This window comes from Brettanomyces bruxellensis, chromosome 8, assembly GCF_011074885.1.
Source record: "Brettanomyces bruxellensis chromosome 8, complete sequence".
NCBI lineage: Eukaryota > Fungi > Ascomycota > Pichiomycetes > Pichiales > Pichiaceae > Brettanomyces > Brettanomyces bruxellensis.
Window position 1 is genome coordinate 2710136 of NC_054689.1, and position 14787 is coordinate 2724922.

The 14787-nt window shown below is 48.8% G+C and overlaps 5 protein-coding genes across 5 annotated transcripts; all 5 read right to left on the bottom strand.

The window, feature by feature from the left end:
- Window positions 1–148: 148 nt before the first annotated feature.
- Window positions 149–2221, bottom strand: BRETT_001388 (uncharacterized protein; the record flags this gene model as incomplete). Its single annotated transcript, XM_041279941.1, has 1 exon — window positions 149–2221. One exon carries the CDS (start codon window positions 2219–2221, stop codon window positions 149–151), a length of 2073 nt encoding a protein of 690 aa, XP_041138155.1.
- A 959-nt stretch (window positions 2222–3180) lies between these two features.
- On the bottom strand, window positions 3181–4125 carry BRETT_001389 (uncharacterized protein; the record flags this gene model as incomplete). The annotated part of the gene is made up of 1 exon (XM_041279942.1): window positions 3181–4125. The coding sequence occupies one exon, from the start codon at window positions 4123–4125 to the stop codon at window positions 3181–3183; it is 945 nt and encodes a 314-aa protein (XP_041138156.1).
- A 1712-nt stretch (window positions 4126–5837) lies between these two features.
- Window positions 5838–8294, bottom strand: BRETT_001390 (uncharacterized protein; the record flags this gene model as incomplete). The annotated part of the gene is made up of 1 exon (XM_041279943.1): window positions 5838–8294. The coding sequence occupies one exon, from the start codon at window positions 8292–8294 to the stop codon at window positions 5838–5840; it is 2457 nt and encodes an 818-aa protein (XP_041138157.1).
- A 1379-nt stretch (window positions 8295–9673) lies between these two features.
- On the bottom strand, window positions 9674–10569 carry RPL5 (60S ribosomal protein L5; the record flags this gene model as incomplete). The annotated part of the gene is made up of 2 exons (XM_041279944.1): window positions 9674–9865; window positions 9889–10569. 2 exons carry the CDS (start codon window positions 10567–10569, stop codon window positions 9674–9676), a joined length of 873 nt encoding a protein of 290 aa, XP_041138158.1.
- Window positions 10570–11306: 737 nt separating this feature from the next.
- BRETT_001392 (uncharacterized protein) lies at window positions 11307–14645 on the bottom strand (the record flags this gene model as incomplete). Its single annotated transcript, XM_041279945.1, has 1 exon — window positions 11307–14645. The coding sequence occupies one exon, from the start codon at window positions 14643–14645 to the stop codon at window positions 11307–11309; it is 3339 nt and encodes a 1112-aa protein (XP_041138159.1).
- Window positions 14646–14787: the final 142 nt, after the last annotated feature.

The window sequence follows — 14787 nt, forward strand, 5'->3', positions numbered from 1 at the left end:
GTACTCAAGTCTGTTCGAAAACATCAGCACTGCCGAGTTAGGTGAGTGCAAGAGGGTCACAGTAAGGAAAGTATGCTAGTTGTGTGTGCAATTACTTTCGGTATTCGGTATTTTTCACACCAAGTCGCGGTGTTCTTTTCTAAGTAGATCAATAAGCATCATTCAGGTCATCGGGGATGTCCTCTGCGTAATCATCATTATCGTAGTCTTCTTCATTGGCAGAATTGCTGTCTGTATCACTATAGTCTTCATCTGAGGCATCGTCATCAATAATTTCGATGTCCTCGTTTATTCCATCGTCCTGTTCACTTTCTTCGTCCTGTACATTTTCTTCATCTCTTTCATTTCCTTCATTTCCTTCCCCCCTTCCATCTCCTTCACCTTCACGTTCTTTCCCGTTTAGCATCCGAATTGGATTCAACTTTCCACCCTTGCTGTATTTCGCTCCTCCTGCACTTACTTTATCATTAATTGCGCCCATCTTACTTCTCTTTCTACTTCCAGAATCCCCTGTTACTTCTTCCCAGCTTATCTTTCTGCCATTACCCATTCCAGGATAACATATCTTGCATTCGTCAAATTTCAGCCCGGAGTCTTTATGCTGCATGTTCTGCTCCCGGATGCTTTGAAAAGCCTGCTCCTCAAGCGGTCGATCGTCCTCGAGATCGTCCTTCAAGAAATTCACGATCATTGATATGTCGGACATCAACGGATTACCCTTTTCGTCGAATTTCTGGCCATTAAGTGATGTCGCCGCAGTTACAGTCTTTCCATCTTGCTTCTCTGGCTCCAACTTCTTGTCCTGCGGCGATCCCGCAGTTATCACCATCTTACTTGTTGTATTAATGCCGCCGGATGGTCCTAGAATGGGCGGCTTCCATATCAATAAGTCATCATTCACTTTAATCGTCTGCTTTGAGTTCCAGGCACTCAAAACACTATCCACCCTCTCCATATCCAGCAGTATACCGTATTTCTGCGTTGCCGGATCCAGCACAAGAGCTTCGAGCTGCTCCAAGCCAACAATCACGTCATTTGGAATCATCCCGGTCAAGTTGCACATGTCGTTTATTGAAATATTGCAAAAATCGTCTTTTCTGACGCCAGGTTCATCGAAAATCGACCGGAGTGCCCGGGCTACAGCGTATTTCCAGTAACTCCGGTAGCTCAAGAGGCCCAGATCACTAAGAGGCTTCTCGGGAGTGCCAAGTTTGAACTCTCGACGGCTTAAAAGATAGCTGAAATCCATGAGAAAGCTTCCGTAACCTTTCCGCTGGTATAACGGGAGTGTCATGATGCAACTGAGGTTGTAACCGGTGCTGTTCAACTTCTCCTTCGAGAAGTAGCCCAAGAATTGGTGCGAGTTTGTGCCCCCGGTGTATTTACACAGAATGTAAAACATAAACGGCTCCACGTCGTAGTAAAGCGTCTTGGAGTTGAGAAACAGCTTTGCAAAGAGACAGAGGTTCTGGCAGTAGACTGTATTCTTACGCCCATCCACCTCAAACACAGAAAACTCCCCCTCGCGGTATATTTCGTTTCCAGGGGGGTTTCTGAAACACGGACACTTCATTTGGTGCCTGGAGAGTGAAAATGCACTCCCAAAGTACCGAAAGCAGTACTGGCACACATGGAGCACGTGATCCACTGCCATCTTGGGCGGGTAAGGCGACTTGAACCACGTCTCGATCAGAAAATCGCCAAAATGCACGTATTTTAGCCCCGAGGGCCGCTGGTCAGAGTCTGCGAGATATTTCGCATTATTCATCTTTCTCTCCTGCACAGCCACACTCAGAAGCTGCTGGAAGAGCGCCCGTGTGGCGTTGTCGGGCTGTGTGAGAAATGTGTTGCCCCCTTGCATCCCAAAGAGACCCCTGTATGGAAGTTCTAACTCGCATTGATCAACTTCCTTAATGCGGCTTTGAGAGACGGCCTGCCGCCTCAATTTTTCACGTGCCTCATACTGCTGCTTCTGTATTTGGCCCACCTCTGTTTTATACGCGTACTGGTAAGTCCGGTGGCCCGGTTTCCCGTCTATTCTGTTGCCATCATCATCATAAACACGAGGTCTTCCTCTTCTTTCCACTCTTATCCTCACATTCGACTTCAATTGTATTTTTTTCGAGCTTTTGCTTTTTTTCGCCGGCCTTGCCTGGCTTCGGTTCGCTTCCCGCTGCCTGAGAATTGGGCTTACACTGTAGTTTGACGAGCTTCCCGGCATACTAAGCTCAGATCTTATCTATGATGTGCTGACCTGGTGTATGGATGAATGCAGATGCTTTAAATACCGATTATCAAATGCTGCTTAATGCCAGGCTCACTCTGTTTCTTTCTTCTCTGCTGTCCTATACAGTTTCTCCGCTTCCTATGCTGAATAATTGCTGTGATAATACAATCAATACCACTATGTACTGCACACAAATTCTCTGTGTGTGTCTCTCTCCTTTCTCGATTTATTTACTTTTACGAATTGATTTTTTTCTCTCGCTTATTTTTTTTTTCAATCTATCTCGCTCCCCTCTTTCTCACTTCTTTTTCGCGTCATCGTCTCTCTCCTGATAAGAACGCACAGCCTTGATCGCAGGCGAAGAAAAGCTGATAAGGATGTATTTAATGGTATATAATATATTACTTAGTATTCCTTGAAGGCACAAATCTGTTTTGGTCAAAAGGGTGATTAATATAATTTTATAGAAAGAATGGATCCCTTTATTGGGCGCTTATTATTCGTTCAACCAGTTTTATCATGCAGATCAATTACTCCACCATCTACATAATCGTATCTTAACTCGGTTCGAATGGTCATTATAACATATGCATGAAATAGTATACAGAATAAGTACATAAAAGCGAAGGGCGTAGCACATGTGAAGTGCAGTAAATGGCAATTAATGAAAAGCGGGTAGAATGTGGTGCAGCAACCGTAAAAAGCAATATGCAGTGAAAATGGGAAAGATGATTAAGGTAAGAATTTTGTTTGGGTATGAAGTAGGCAGATGTTGAGCATGTTGAGTATATTATGTGTGTTGTGTATGTTTATATGTTCGTATGTTCGTATGTTCGTATGTTCGTATGTTGTGTATGTTTTGTATGTTTGTATGTTTGTATGTTTGTATATTCGTATGCTGTGTGAGTTTTATATGTTGTGTATGTGCTTGCCGGCTGTTTATTCGAGTTCTTTTATTTAGACCACGAAAATTTCCGATGCTCCTTCATGGCAAGTTTGAGCGGCCTTAGATCATCAAAGTCACTATTTTGAACACGTGACGAAGGCTGTGTTGGCGAGACAAATCCCGACAGAAGGCTTTTTAGCGACCAGGATGTCTTTTTCGAAGGTGTGGAAGAAGGAGACTTCAAATGTGAAGATGATAACTTTCTCGGTGACAGTTGGAGAGGAGAAGAAGAGGATGCACTCTTTGAAATTTCATCGAACTTGTTCTCGATGGAGCATTCGGGACTTGTTGGTGCACTTGAGTCATCATATTCAAGTGCAAAGTCGTCCTCGGATGCCAAAGATGGAGAATAAGGCAAATCAGAGTGCAATTCGCGTATGTAGTTCTCGATAAACAGTGAATTGCACGACAAAGAGCCATTTTCTGCACATCCAGGTAGAGTTGGACCATCAAGATATGCGGTATGACTATTTGACTCGTCAAAAGAGTCCAAAAAACTTCCAGAAGCACTATTATTCACAAAAGTGCCGTCATTTGAGGTAGAATCGTCGCTCAGCGTCTCCATCTTCCGGAGATGGTGCTCAATCGACTCTCTGGTACGTCGATGGTTGGCAAAAATGGCAGACATTCGAAAAAAATCCGCATTTATCGATGAGGAAGGCTCAAAAACCTGAATGAGCGCCGGTTGCCTTTTTCTGGGACATTTTATCCTTCCTGTTCGCCTGCTGCTATCCTTGTTCATCAAGTATGTGCACCGGATATATCGTAGATATTGCACAGCCATATATAGAGCACTTCCCATAACCATTGTTAAAAAAAAAGTGGTTTGAGACGCATTCGAAGCTCTTGTGCGAATATTTGTGATAAGACCGGCCATCACAGCCACAGTGGCTATGACAGGTGCTGCAGCAAGCACCCCAGACATGTGGTGAGTCTGGTCTGGGCGTTTCATGGGCAAAAAAACTGGTTTTTGGAGTAAATTCGTAAGAGATGCGTTAAAAATCTGATGATTTGCTTTTTTTAAGTTTCAGAAAGCAGTGTGTTTGAATTTATTTGGGGCCGATAAGAAAACCGGAGGCGCAGATAATCGGGCCGACGAATGCTATTTGCGATAACTGGTAAGATAAATCTGCTGATAAGCTGATGTGACATGTAAGATGAAATAGTGACAAGTGAGAACACGTCAAAGGAGATATGATATGTGATAAAAAATAAAATAAATGAAATCAGGTAAAAAATCGAATAAATAAAAGGCATAAAAAAAAAGTTAAAAATGAATAATGGAAGGGGTATAGAAAATGAAAATCAAGCCAGAATGTAGGAGTAAAATTGATGAAATCGAAAATCAAGAAAATCAAAAATCAAAAATCAAGAAGCAAGAAAGTCAAAAATTAAAAAGCAAGAAAGTCAAAAAATCTAGTGCAGAATGTGTGGGCGATGAAAGCGAAAATTGAGAGTGGATTGATGGTTGCCGGATAATGGGAGAGTTCGAATGGCCGGCTGGAAAATACTCCCTTTGATCGATCCAGCCCCCTTAAAACAATTCGCTACAAGGACTCCTGTGAGAAGTGGAAATTTTAATAAAGAGACCATTTCTAATGAAGGGAAGGCAATTTTAATAAAGAGAAGACAATTTTAATAAAGGGAAGACACAATTAAAGTAGTGTGGATGGGTTGAAAACGAAATATGAATGAGCTGAGAAGAAAATAAAATTGTAATGGAATAATAAGTTTAAATTAACGTAAGCTGAACACTGGTAGGGCTATTATTGAAGATACAAATTAGTTATGTAGTTCTGGTTATGTAAATTTAATTATTATTGTAAATCTGGCTATTGTAAATCTGGCTATTGTAAGTCTGGCTATCACTATAAATCGGTATTAATGTATCATTGTATCATTGTATCATTTTAAACATAGCCGTTTTAAAGTATTAAAGCATTATGTGGCTATTATTATAGACATAATATTAATTCTGTATTCTATATAGTCCTTACATGCTATATACATCTCATATTAAGAGCCTCCAAGGCTTATTTGATGCATTGCCAAAGTGAGTAAGTGCAACTCATGATCATGACAAAAAAAAAACCTCTTCTATGTCATGCATGTATTATGAGTTAAGAGTTTTATTGTGTGGCATTATCATGATTATTGTATTTGATTTTGATTTCATTTGATGTTATTTTATTTGGTTTTATTTTATTTGGTTTTATTTCATTTGATATTATTTCATTTGATATTATTTTATTTGGTTTTATTTCATTTGATATTATTTCATTTGATCTCATTTGATCTCATTCCATATTCTTCCTTTTTTCCCTTGTATTATTATTTCACCTCTTATTTTCTCTATCTTCATTTTATCTCCCTTTTATCCCACTCCCTTGTGTGCAATACTCAACATGAAAACGTCAAAGAATGACAAAAAAGTTCACACGCATTTTCTCAAAAAGTGGAGAGCACAAAAAAAATTCAGAGATCAAGAGTTTTCAAAAAAGTCCAAAAAGGATTTTAAAAAAGTTCAGCTCAAAAAAGATTCTCCCATCCAGATTTCCTGAAAAGAGAATTTCCGAGAACCATTTCCCAGAGAGTTGTTGAACGGCAAAATTGAAAGTCGTGCATGAGAACAGAGAAATGCTAGCGCGGGATGCTGGCGCGGAGTTAATTCTGCGCTTTCGCCGAGCGAGCACCGATCAGCGCATCCATGTTCGCCTTCAAGGCGGTGGAGAGCTTAGCGCACATTTCGTCGCTGACGAGACTGTAGTCAATCTCCAGCGTGTGGATGCGCGACTTGCGCACAGCGCTGTAGAGCGCGCCCACGGCCTTTTCGGTCATTCCGCTGTCATTCCCAAGGAGGGAGACGTGCGCAAGCCTGGCGCACTGCGCAAACACGGGCGCCAGCTCGATGATCAGGTCCTCTGTCAGATTATTGAACTCCAAATGTAGTCTGTTGAGCGATTTGAGCTTTGGCAAGAACTGCGCTAGCGCCGGCACGATATCGGGGAACATCTGCGGGTTGCGCCCCAAGTCCACAAACTGTAGTTTTTTCAACCCGCTTAGCGCACACAAGTATTTCTCCGCCTCCCCTGCGCTAATGTGGATGTTGCTAGATGCCAACATCCTCAATTTGCCCAGGCGCTGCGCTCTTTCCTTCAATTCCACAGCCAGGACCTGCGCAGGGCCATTAGACAAATCATTTGAAGCTATATCGATGCCTGCGCAGGTGGAAAAATCAGATGAAACCCACTCCATTAGACACGTCATCTTGCGCATATTCAGCTCCATATCTGCAACGCCTAGGCGCTGAGTGCGGAGACTGACCGCTGAGCGCAGGAGCTCCTCAAACTGCGGATCCGTCAGCTTGCAGCCATTTATCACTAGCTCCTCAATGCCGCCGCGCCTGCGCAAGCACTCGGTAAACAAGCTCCAGTCCATAGACGAGCGGCTGTACCTGCGCAGCACCTCTGCGCTCTCTGTATTCGCAGCGCCAGCGCTGGCACTCGAACCCGCACCTGCGCTCGCACCCGCACCCGCCTCCAGCAAGCGCGACGGAATCCGGTGCTGCGAGATATCAAGCTTGCGCAGCGCACCATTCACAGTCAAAAACTTGCAGAGATACTTCCAGCCGGCCGCATCAATCGCAACATTGCGCAAGGAGAGCTTTTCAAGCGCCTGCGCGCGCGCAAGGCTCACAAGTACAGACTCCAACATCTTTGTCGTTAGAATCACATTGTCAAAAACTACATTCTGCACTGGCGCAATTGCCAAAAAGTCCGAAAACGAAAGAAGGTCGATCGGCGTTGGCCGAGGATTGAGCATCTTCAACACTTTAAGCGGCTTTGTTTTGCCCTTCAACTGCCTTAAAGTTACCGGAATAGGCAGTATTTCGCGCAAGTGGCAGCAGCGCGCATAGAGGTTTTCCAAAGACGGCGCTGTGCCGTCGGGATCTCTTAGTTTTCCGGCGGCTTTCTCCTCCGCACCGTCTTCTACAACCGTGAAGTAGTCCACGTGGTGGTGTAAGGGTGTGTCGATACCCAAAGTGTCCGAGTCGAAAGGACTTTCAGGTTCGTCTGCGCGCCGGAAGCCGTCTGCGCGGGCCGCAGGCAGCGCAAGCGCCGCGCCGTTTTCTGCCACTGATGAGGATGCGTCTCTGCGCATTAGGATTCCCTTTTTCCCGTCCATGCGCTGCTTCCTGTACTTTGCAACTTCCTTGGCGAGCCGTAGCGCCGTCTGGTGCGCCTGCGCTGCGTGCTTCTTGGCCTCCATCTCTGCGATGCGCCGGCGCTCGCGCGCCACTTTCAACTGCTGCTGTGCGCTGGCGCCTGCAGGCGCACCCTTCGTAGCGCTGGTGCTGGCGGTATCTCCTGCGCCCGCACCCGTACCCGCACCCCCTGCGCCCATCGAAATCCCCTCCGATATCCGCAACGGCACTCCCGCAATATCTTCTGGTGTAAGGACGCGCCCCTTCTTCGGGTGCCGCGACGGAATTTGCTGTTGTGGCTCATCCGGAAGCTCCTGAATTGCAAATGTCACTCTTTTAAAAGGCACAAGCCTCAGTGTCTTGTCTGCCATATCCATATCCTCCTCACAAGAGATCGCCTTCGACTCAATCGAGCCCTCATTGGCCGACATCGCCTCGGCTTCCAGCGATTCGGCCGAGTCACGTGACCTGCGCCTCAACCTCGACGAAAGTGAGCTTAGAAACGATCTGGTTGATTTTCTGCTGCTGCGTGAGGAATCAGACGACACGCTGGAGCTGCGAACGTGTGTCTTTGGTGTTTTTTTGTCTGTTTTGCGCAACGAGGGTCTTCTGGGTCGGCTTTTTTTTGCTAAATTAGCTTCTGGGGGAGGTATTAAGCCACCGGATGAGCCCGAGGAGGCCGAAAATGTGCCGGACGGCCGCCTGTCCGCTACCACTGAGGTTGTGTGGGACCTGGTGCGTCTAATTGTGTCCTCCAGAGCCGCCTCTGAAGCCGAATTGACTTTTTTCGCCTTTTTCCGGAGTTTTTTCAGCTCTCGGCACCTGTGTATCCAGTCAATGTCGCTGTTTGACACGCCTAGATCATCCATCAGATCTCCGTGTGCATCTGGAAGCGTCTGCACCTCTGTTTCGGTCATTTTTTGGTGTGTTATTTGACGATTTGTATGTATTTTGATTGAAAGTTGCACCGCAACCTGCGAAAAAGGGCGCTGTGCTATGTCGGTATGCTTGCTTTGCGTGCCCCTGTTTGTCCTGATGCCCAATTGTGCGCGCAAGTCGGCTGTTTGCTGCTTATAGTGCCTGGATGTGGATCCTGATAGATTCTTTGCTATTGCAGTAACTTCCAATATTTGTTTGCTTATTCGACACCAACTGCTTGGTACAGCCTCTATAAACTTTGGTGGACCTCTTATCGGTGACTTTAAGCAGTATGGATGAAATGCTCTGCGAAATTGTGTCGGAAAGCAGAGCTCGAATGTAAAAATGTTACTTGCGAAACCTGTACTCTCTTCCTGTAAGGAGAAAAAAAAAGCTCACAATCGCCCCTACTCAAAGCAATGTGGGATTGATGGGCTTTGTCAAGCTGGCGTGCAGTTTAGCTGCTAATCAATGCAAGAATTGGATGGTGATGAAACGAAAATAGGGCTGGAAAAAAGCCAGATAGTGCGGTAGATACGAGAAAAAGCAAAATATGCGGGTCGTCTCCTCTATATATAGCAGGCCCCAAGAATTTCAGTATGATGCATAATAGAGCCCTCTTTCATCTCTTCATTTGAAGGATTCAATTTTTGGGGTCTTCCCCATTGTTGCTTGTTTATTTTTTCCCCCTCCGCATTGTTGTCAATTTTTTTTGTGTGCGGAAGTAGAGGGAAGGAAAGTTGGGATTAGAGGGGCAAACGCGGGGCAGGATATTTTCAATTTTTGCGACCCATCTTTTAATCCAGCAGCTTGCGCAGGGGCCGTAGCGCCCGTGGCATTCGTGCGGGCCGCGCATAACCTGCGGGCGCATTTCGAGCGCCGCCATGCGCATTCCTAGTTTTCATCTTGCTAGTTGTGCGTTCTTTTTAGACAAGTGTGTGTCCTGCAAGAATGCTGCTCGGAATTACTGCCTGTCGCCGTGATTCAAACCCGAGGGCAAATCTGGCACCGTAAATACGACCAAGCGCCGCACTCCGATTAACCCCGTGCGGGGCGCCGGTGGATGCGCGGCGGCCGCGACCGCATACCCCTCGGCGCTCTAAAACAGTTAAAAAATTTGTTCAAATAAAATAACAAAATATTGATTCCCATTTTTCTCTTATTTTCGAACCCTCCAACTCCGAGCGAGAAATAACCCGCACACAAAATTGAACACTACTGGGCCGACCGACGCGTCGATCGTTTTTTTTCTCACCCAACCAGTCCCTACCTAAAATACAAGTCTACACTACACCAGCACTAAATGAAACCAGTATCAATTGAAATAAAGATTCGCACCTAAAAAAAAAGCAGAAACCTAGGCAGCACAGCCCGCCTCTTAGTTCTTGGCGGCCTCGGCCTTGAGCTCCTCGAGCTTCTTGGCAACACGTGCCTTTCTCTCCTCCTTGGACAATTTCTTCTTTCTGTACTTCTTGGAGTTTTCGGCATACTGTTCCTTGGAGAACTTTCTGTCGGCAGGCTTGAAAGATGGGTCCTCCCTGATTGCGGCATGTGCATCGGTGTACAGGTCCTCAATGGAGTCGGCCTCGATACCCTCGGAGATGTAGTTCTTGAACAACAAGTTGTACTCTCCTCATCATCATCAACCAAATCCTCCATGTACTCGGAGATGTAGTTTCCGAAGATGTAGGATCTCAGCAACTCGTCGTCCAACTCTTCAACCTCCATATCCCAACCTGGGAATCTGGATGGCGAGTGTGGAATGTAGAGTCCTCCATCAGAGGCACCCTTCAAGCATCCAAACACCTTTGCACCAGTTGACGTTCTCTGCAAACCAACATCGAGGAAAACCTTGAAAGGTCTTGGGCCGTCCTCCACAGCCTCGGTGAGCTCGTACTCACCGTTGGCCTCTTCAACACCCTCGTATGTCTTGTCCAAGCCGAGCTTCTGGAGTGCTCTTCTTGCAATAAGCAAACCAGTGGCATAAGCAGCAGGCCAGTTAGTCAAACCATGCTTGATTCCATATCTTGGAAGTTCGTGCGAGTATGCGGCAGTGAAGACGATATCTCCCTTAAGGGTGGACGAGATGATCTGGCAGATGATGTCTTTGTTGGTGAATCTGACCACAAGTCTGTACTTTGGGGTGTTGTACTTGGCCTTGTTTTGGGTCACCAATCTCTTTCTGGCGTAGTAGTCGGTTTTTCCCTCTCTTCTTCTTCTGAAGGGGGTCTGGTATCTGGACAAGTATGTGCTCTTGTGTGTGATGAATGCCATTTTGTACTGTTTGAGGATAGCTTTTGGACTGGGGGGTGACTTTTGTAGAAGAGATGGGTTGGCAAGTGGTGCTTAGTATGGAAAATATTTTGATGCTGTTCTATATTCTCAGCGAAAAAAATTTTTCGTGAAAAATGTGAAAAGAATCAGTAAGGGTAGAAAAAAAATGGGGTTACCCGGACGAGGAAATATGACTACTTTTTTTGGACTGTGAAAGACTATCGACCATACTACTGTATTTTTGTTTATATAGCCTGTCTAGGTTGTCCTATTATGATTATAGACTAATGAATATACTGTGTGTTTGATTATATAGACTACCGATCGTATAAGTTAACTAAAATGTTACAGTTGCCGTATTTCGACTATATCGATTATTGGCTATCTACCACATTCGATCAGCTTGTAGAATATTTTCGATTATATAAGTTGCCTTATTTTAACTACAGACTAACGACTATCGGCTACTCTATTTTTGATTATAAGGACTATCGACCATTTTCGACCATATTGTTTATCTAGATTACTTTCGACAATATCGACCATTTCGATTGTATAGACTACCTTCTACCATATAGACTACTTTCGACTGTATCGACCACTTTTCCTTCTCTTCTCTTCCCTTCTCTTTTCTTTTTTTCTTTTTCCTCTTTTCTTTTTTCTCCTTTTTTCTTGAAGTGCGCAGGGATGTAGCGCGGGAGCGCCCATTCTGCATAGCCACATTCAATCAATGTGGCTCAGTCAGAGCCCACAAACTTGCACAGCTCGCCCATCTCCAAGAACTGGGGCTTATCCTCGCAAGGAGGAAGCCACATACCCGCGAAGATGCAGTGGATTTCCATGTCCTCCGTATAGAACAAGTCCGTGAGGAGCTTTGGCGTGATAAGGAAGTACTGGGAAGCCCCAACGACAGAAGTGGCCTTGCGCACGATCATCTCGTGCACGCGGCGCTCGTTGTGCGAGTCCATACCCTGGTTTATCTCGTCGACTATGCGGAAAGGTGTGTTGGTAAGGCCCTGCAAGGAATTGAGGAACACGGCCGTGGTGACCGACTTCTCGCCGCCGGACTGCTGGGCCGCATTTAGCTGTACCATCTCCTCAGAGTCCCTGAAACTCACCAGGATGCGGAGCTTCCACTCAGCGTAGTTCTCTGACTCGCAATCGAGCCTCACATCGCCGGCGCTGGCCACTTCGGCCATGCTGGCGCCGAAATCCGCGCCGATCCGCTTCACCAACTGGTCCAACTGCGGCTTCCACACGCGCACGACCTCGTCCATGGCCTGCTGCACCTGGCGCAACGAGTCCTGCAGCTGCGGCACCTGCTGCTCGAGCTGCGCAATCGTGCGCTCGTTCTGCTCGAGCATCTCGATTGAGAAGCTGGCACCACCTGTGCCGCTGCGCTGGAGCCGCATTGCGGACTTCACTCTGTTTTCCTCTGCAGCAACGCCCTCGGGCGACAACAATGAGCGCTGCTTGAGCTGCTCGATAGTCTCGCGCACCTGTGCACGCTTCTCTGCGCTGTAGCACTCCACCTCGCGCCGGTACTTCTCGAGCGCCGCCTGGTACTCCACCTTCACCGCCACAAACTTCTCCTTCGCCGCCTGCTTCTGCTGCGCAAGCTCCTGCCTGCGCACCTCCGCCGAGTCCATGAACCCGCTTAAAATTGTGCGCCTGTTCTCCTCTTCTAGCCGCTGCAAGTTCACCTGCGCCGCGCGCTCCCCCTGCGCGCACATCTTGCCGATTACCGGCTCGATCTCCGCAAGCATGTCCATCTGCCGCTCCCGCTTCGCGCGCAGCTGCGCCAACAACCGGCGCATCTCGCTCTGCTCTGTGCTACCACTCCCTGCCCTTGCATCCGCCTCCCGCCGCTTCATCTTGCGCAGCGCCCGCTTCTCCACCTCCAGCTCGTCACGCAACGTCGAAATCCTCGTCTCGCACTTCACCAGCGCCTCCTGCTGGTTGCGCTGGTGGCTCATCTTGGCGCGAATCTCGTGAAGAATCCCGCTTGTCTTCTCCAACGCGCCCGCCTCCTGCGCAGCCTTCGCGTCCGCCGCCTCCTGCGCATCCGCTTGCTTTTCCGCCTGCGCATCCAACTCCGCTATGCGCGCCGCCACCTGCCGCCGCTGTTCCTCCGATATTCCACGCCCAAAGATCGCAGACCGCTGCGGAATCGTCCGGATCACAGTGCTCAGCTGGCGCCGGCCAAAGGACGAGCGCATGAACTGGTAAATGGAGTCACCAATGACCACGCGCCGGAATTTGAGCTCGCCGCTCGCAATGCGACGCGTAAGCGCCTCGATCTGCTGCGCAGGCATCTCGCCAAAGCAGATCGGCGTGTTGTGGAGGTCCTCATTTTCGCAGAGCATGCGCACAACCTCTGGTGGGCCGTCGATGAAGTCCGAGACGAATCCCGCAAATCCTAGGCGCTGAAGCGCCTCAGCGCTGACGCACCCGCGCAGTTGCTGCGGATCTTGCGCACTGCGCCCGAGCGTGCGCACACTCACCCCGCGACCAAACCGATAGTGCTCATCGTACAAGAACTTCGTGAGCTTGTCGTATTCGAAGCCGTTGGCGATCGTGAAGGCGTTCATGTTGGTGGCGCGGACGAGGCGCTCAAGCGCAGGCGCGCAGCGTGGGTCCTTGACGCGCACGCTCACGGCGGGTGGCTCGAAGCAGTTCAAGTGCAACTTTGCGCCCTCCCGGCGCACTAACTTCACGCACTCGATGACGTTCCCAAACCGCCGGCGGTCGAGTGTCAAGAGCCGGTCATTCGACCCAAGCTGCTTGCGCAACTCATCAGCACTCTGAATACGCCGCTCGTGCCCCTTGACCAATTCGCGCACCTGCTCCCGGAGCGCCTGCACCTGCTCGCGCTGCGCCTCCGCCTGCGCCGTGTACTTCTCGCGGTCCGCGCGCAACACCTCCATCTGCGCCGTATCTAACAAGTCGATCTTGCGCTTGGTCTGCTCGCACTGCGCAAGCTCCCGCGTCAACCCGCGCAGCTTCTGGATACGCGCCTCCATACGCGTGGAGATGTACTCCTTCTTGGACTCCAGGCGCTCAATTTCGCCGCCGATGCCGTCCAGCGCAGCCATGCGCCGCTCCGCACGCGCCTTGTATTTGTCCTGTGCGGCGGCATGCTGCTTCGAGGTCTCTAAGTGGTCCGTGGCGCTGGCCGCCATCTGCGCAATCTCAGCTCGCCACGGCCCAACCTGGCGCTCATAGCCGCGCACCGCCTCCACCGCGCTCCGATACTCCTCTTTGCTCTGTGCCTCCACTGTGCGTCGCGCCTCAAGACGTGCATACGTGCGCACGCTGCCGAGCCGGCGCAACTCATCCTCGAGCCGGCGGAACTCGCGCAACTGCGCCGCATGCTCCTCGAGCGCCTGCTGGCGCTGGTGCAACTCCGCAAGCCTGCGCTGCGCATCCTCCGCATCCCGGCACTTCCTCTGGCGCTCACCGTAGAGCGCATCCAGCCGCTCGTGCTGTTCCAACAACTTCCCATCCTGGTAAATGCGCTCAAGCTCCCGCAAGAGCTCCTCGGGCTTCAAACTTGCAAACTTCGCAACTCGGTCCTGCGGAAGAAACTGGCAAAGGTTCCCAAGCTCAATGTTGCTCGTTTTCAATAGCGCACGGACCGAATTCTCCGTCGCCTGCTGCCCATCGACGTACCATGTGGATTTGGCATCTCTTGAAAGGGTGCGCCGGATCACTACCGTCTCGTTTTGGCCCTGCGCTTTCATTTCCAACTCAATGTACCCCTGGCGCTCACCCATCTTGATAAACTGGTCCACTGTCATTGACGCCTTGCCCAAAAATTCCAACTTTCCCGCCAATGCGATGCACACGGCACACACAAAAGTGGATTTTCCAGATCCGTTCGGCCCCACGATCAAATTCATCCTCGGACCGAAGTGAAATTCCGCCAGCGAGTACGACATGAAGTTCCTCAACTTCGCCCGAATGATGGATCCGCGCCGGAACCCGCTTACGTCCACTTTTCTGGCTGTTCGCAGCCGTTTGGGAAGCATATCTCGAATGCTAACGAGATTTGCTTCAGTGGCAGTTCGCGACATTTTCTGGCCCTCGTTTGTTGGATTAACGCTGTAAATTTGTCCAGTTGACTGCTTATCCTTGTAGCCCGATGCTCAAAGTCTGGTGCTGAGTCTGCGCCGTGTTTTTTGGCCCCTGTTCTGGCTCTCAAATTGGCTGTCTACC